Here is a 2,500-nt window from a genome sequence, read left to right as displayed (position 1 = left end):
TTGATAAAAGGGTAAGCCCGCGGAGAGAGAGAGAGAGAGAGAGAGAGAGAGAGAGAGAGACCTTGGGACCTTTGAATAGACATTTCTCCAGGGTAACTGGAAATCTTATACAGTACAGTCTCACAGACACCTACGCATATATTGTACAGTACGTATGTATATATATACACATATTTGTGTACATATATTTACACTTATATATACATATAAATACATATACTTCATATATACTTTTAAGTGTATATATACATATACACATGTATATATATATATATTTATATATATATATATATACATATATATATATACATATATATACATATATATATATATATACATGTATATATGTGTGTGTATTGACTAGATTCTATGCAGAATTTACTTATATCCTAATTACTATAAAGGTTTGCATTCTTTACTTTATGTAAATTTCTGCATTCTTCAATATCTCTTGAAATATGCTAACTAAGCTAAGTTTTGTCATACAAACGTTTTAGAAATTTGTATTCAGAGCTTTGATGAATAACACAAATTGCATCTATCATCATTACAATCAATATATTGTTGACTTGAATTTTTTTAAGTAGTCATTGTTCTCCACTAAGAATGGCTTTCTGTGTACTGGATATATTGAATTTAAAGAACACCCCAGTCTTGGAAAACACTTTCATTCAACGTATCTTATATATTGTAATGAAAAAATGCATAACCTGATTCAACTGTTATATTGACATACATGAATAAAAATGAACTGGGCATCATAAAGGGGCACAGGGTATGAATTGACATTTGTAACTTCGAGGAACATAATCGACTTATCTATCTATCTATTTTACAGACAGACGTGCGAGTCATACCCGTCACAGTGGAAGGGGACACGCCCCCGCCTTCAGCCTCAGCGTCCGTTTCCGGAAGGAGTGCCACGAAGAGGCACTCGGTTACCCAGCCCGAGCCAGGTCCGACTCCCAGCAAGAGAAGCCAGGAGAACCATTATGAGAACAAGCGCGACACATTTCGGCACTCGCCCGAGAGGAGAGACCGGAGCACCAGCAGAAGTCGCGAGCCTTTTGGAATGAGGAGACGCGAAACGGAGCAGAGAACAGCGGGGACAGAGGGCTCAAGGCTAACGAGGTTAGACGATGACGTCATCCACAGGCGTGAGAGGAACAGCAGGCGAGGGAGCGACCTTTTCACATGCGCGGGGGATAACCTGAGAGCGAGCGAGGATAACAGGAGGAAGAGTTATCCTGATAGTTCGACGAGAAGGGCGGCGGCCGAGGACATCAGTAGAAAGTACCTCGGCAAATCGAACAATAACAATGATGAGAATGGGAGCAAGAGAAGGACGAGAGATCCTGTCGAAGAGGAAGAAGCAGAAGAGCCTAGTCAGAGGACCCGCAGGAGAACGAGTAAATACGAGGAGGCCAAGGAGTTCCATATCCCGATTAGATTTGAGGACCCTTCCCGCGACTCCGATTCAGTTCTCCCTTACTCTTCTTCCTCCCCCTCCCGAACTTCGACGCTCGACAGGGACGCAGTTTCCTCCAGCGTGGGAAGGGGCGCTTCCGCGGCATGTACCGAACAGTCGGAATCACCGAAGGTGCCTTCGAGAAACACCAAAGACACAGAGGGTGGAATCCCCTATTCATCGTCGCTCATATCAAAGATGAATAGGGACAAAAGGGCCGCCTCAGACAAGGTAGAGACCTCGCACTCCTCACCCAAAGATACTTCGAACATTCGTAAAAATTTGATGAATGAGAAAGAAAACATTAAGCCCTCGAAGGGTGATACTCCTTGGGTTTATTCTAAATGTTACCAGAGTGAGTCATCAAAGGACAATGAAAAACAACCGCTAACGGCAAAAAAAGAACCAGCAACTGCAACAAAACCGTCAGACGAGAGAAAGCGATACTATTTCGGCGACATGTCCGTCGCTGCTTCTAACGACACAGATGTTGAGGTGCGCTTAACATCACCTGAAGGTACTTCGATCTCCAAGACGGAACAAGAACCTAAACATATAAAAAACAAACGGAAAATTCGAAATCCGATGCTCATAACATACAAAAGACACACGAATCCAATAGTTTAAACAAGGACGCCGATTCTGAAAAGGAATCCAATTCAAGTGTGAAAGACTACCTACGCACAGAATCGCAAGAATCAGCTGATTCCGTGGAGTATGGCAGAAAGTCGCCCCTGGAAGGGCGGGAGGTGACAGTCGAAAAGAAACAGTCTGACATGGAAGGGGACATGTTCAAGGACTGCTGGCAGAACTTCAGCAGTACTCTGCAAGAAGTTCTTTCCCGATTGCAAGAGCTGTCGTCGGAACTAGGACCAGCTGGACGAAATCTGGGAACTTCGTCCTCATCACCATCATCGCCACCTAAATCGACAGAGAAAACAGCGGACAGCAGCGTGACATCGATCAACGACAAGGTAAGAATTATATTATCATAATCTTTTGTGGAAGGTTGACTGAACTTTGCATTGACAA

The 2,500-nt window shown here is 43.1% G+C and overlaps 1 protein-coding gene and 1 long non-coding RNA gene across 2 annotated transcripts in view; one reads left to right on the top strand and one right to left on the bottom strand.

Annotated features, from left to right (window-relative positions):
• The window catches only part of LOC137634909 (uncharacterized), a 178,723-nt gene that overhangs the window by 71,937 nt on the left and 104,286 nt on the right, over window positions 1–2,500 (bottom strand). The gene's annotated exons all lie outside the window — the stretch shown is intronic.
• LOC137634908 (serine/arginine repetitive matrix protein 2-like) overlaps window positions 1–2,500 on the top strand; it is a 121,506-nt gene that overhangs the window by 46,977 nt on the left and 72,029 nt on the right. The window contains 3 exon segments of the mRNA XM_068367455.1: window positions 1–11; window positions 839–2,020; window positions 2,023–2,442. The exon segment at window positions 1–11 is cut by the window's left edge and continues 259 nt beyond it. Coding sequence (XP_068223556.1) covers window positions 1–11; window positions 839–2,020; window positions 2,023–2,442 — 1,613 coding nt within the window.

This window comes from Palaemon carinicauda, chromosome 45 (assembly GCF_036898095.1).
Source record: "Palaemon carinicauda isolate YSFRI2023 chromosome 45, ASM3689809v2, whole genome shotgun sequence".
Taxonomy (NCBI): domain Eukaryota; kingdom Metazoa; phylum Arthropoda; class Malacostraca; order Decapoda; family Palaemonidae; genus Palaemon; species Palaemon carinicauda.
Note: the sequence above shows the minus strand (reverse complement) of the source record. Positions and strands in the feature narration are given on the sequence as shown.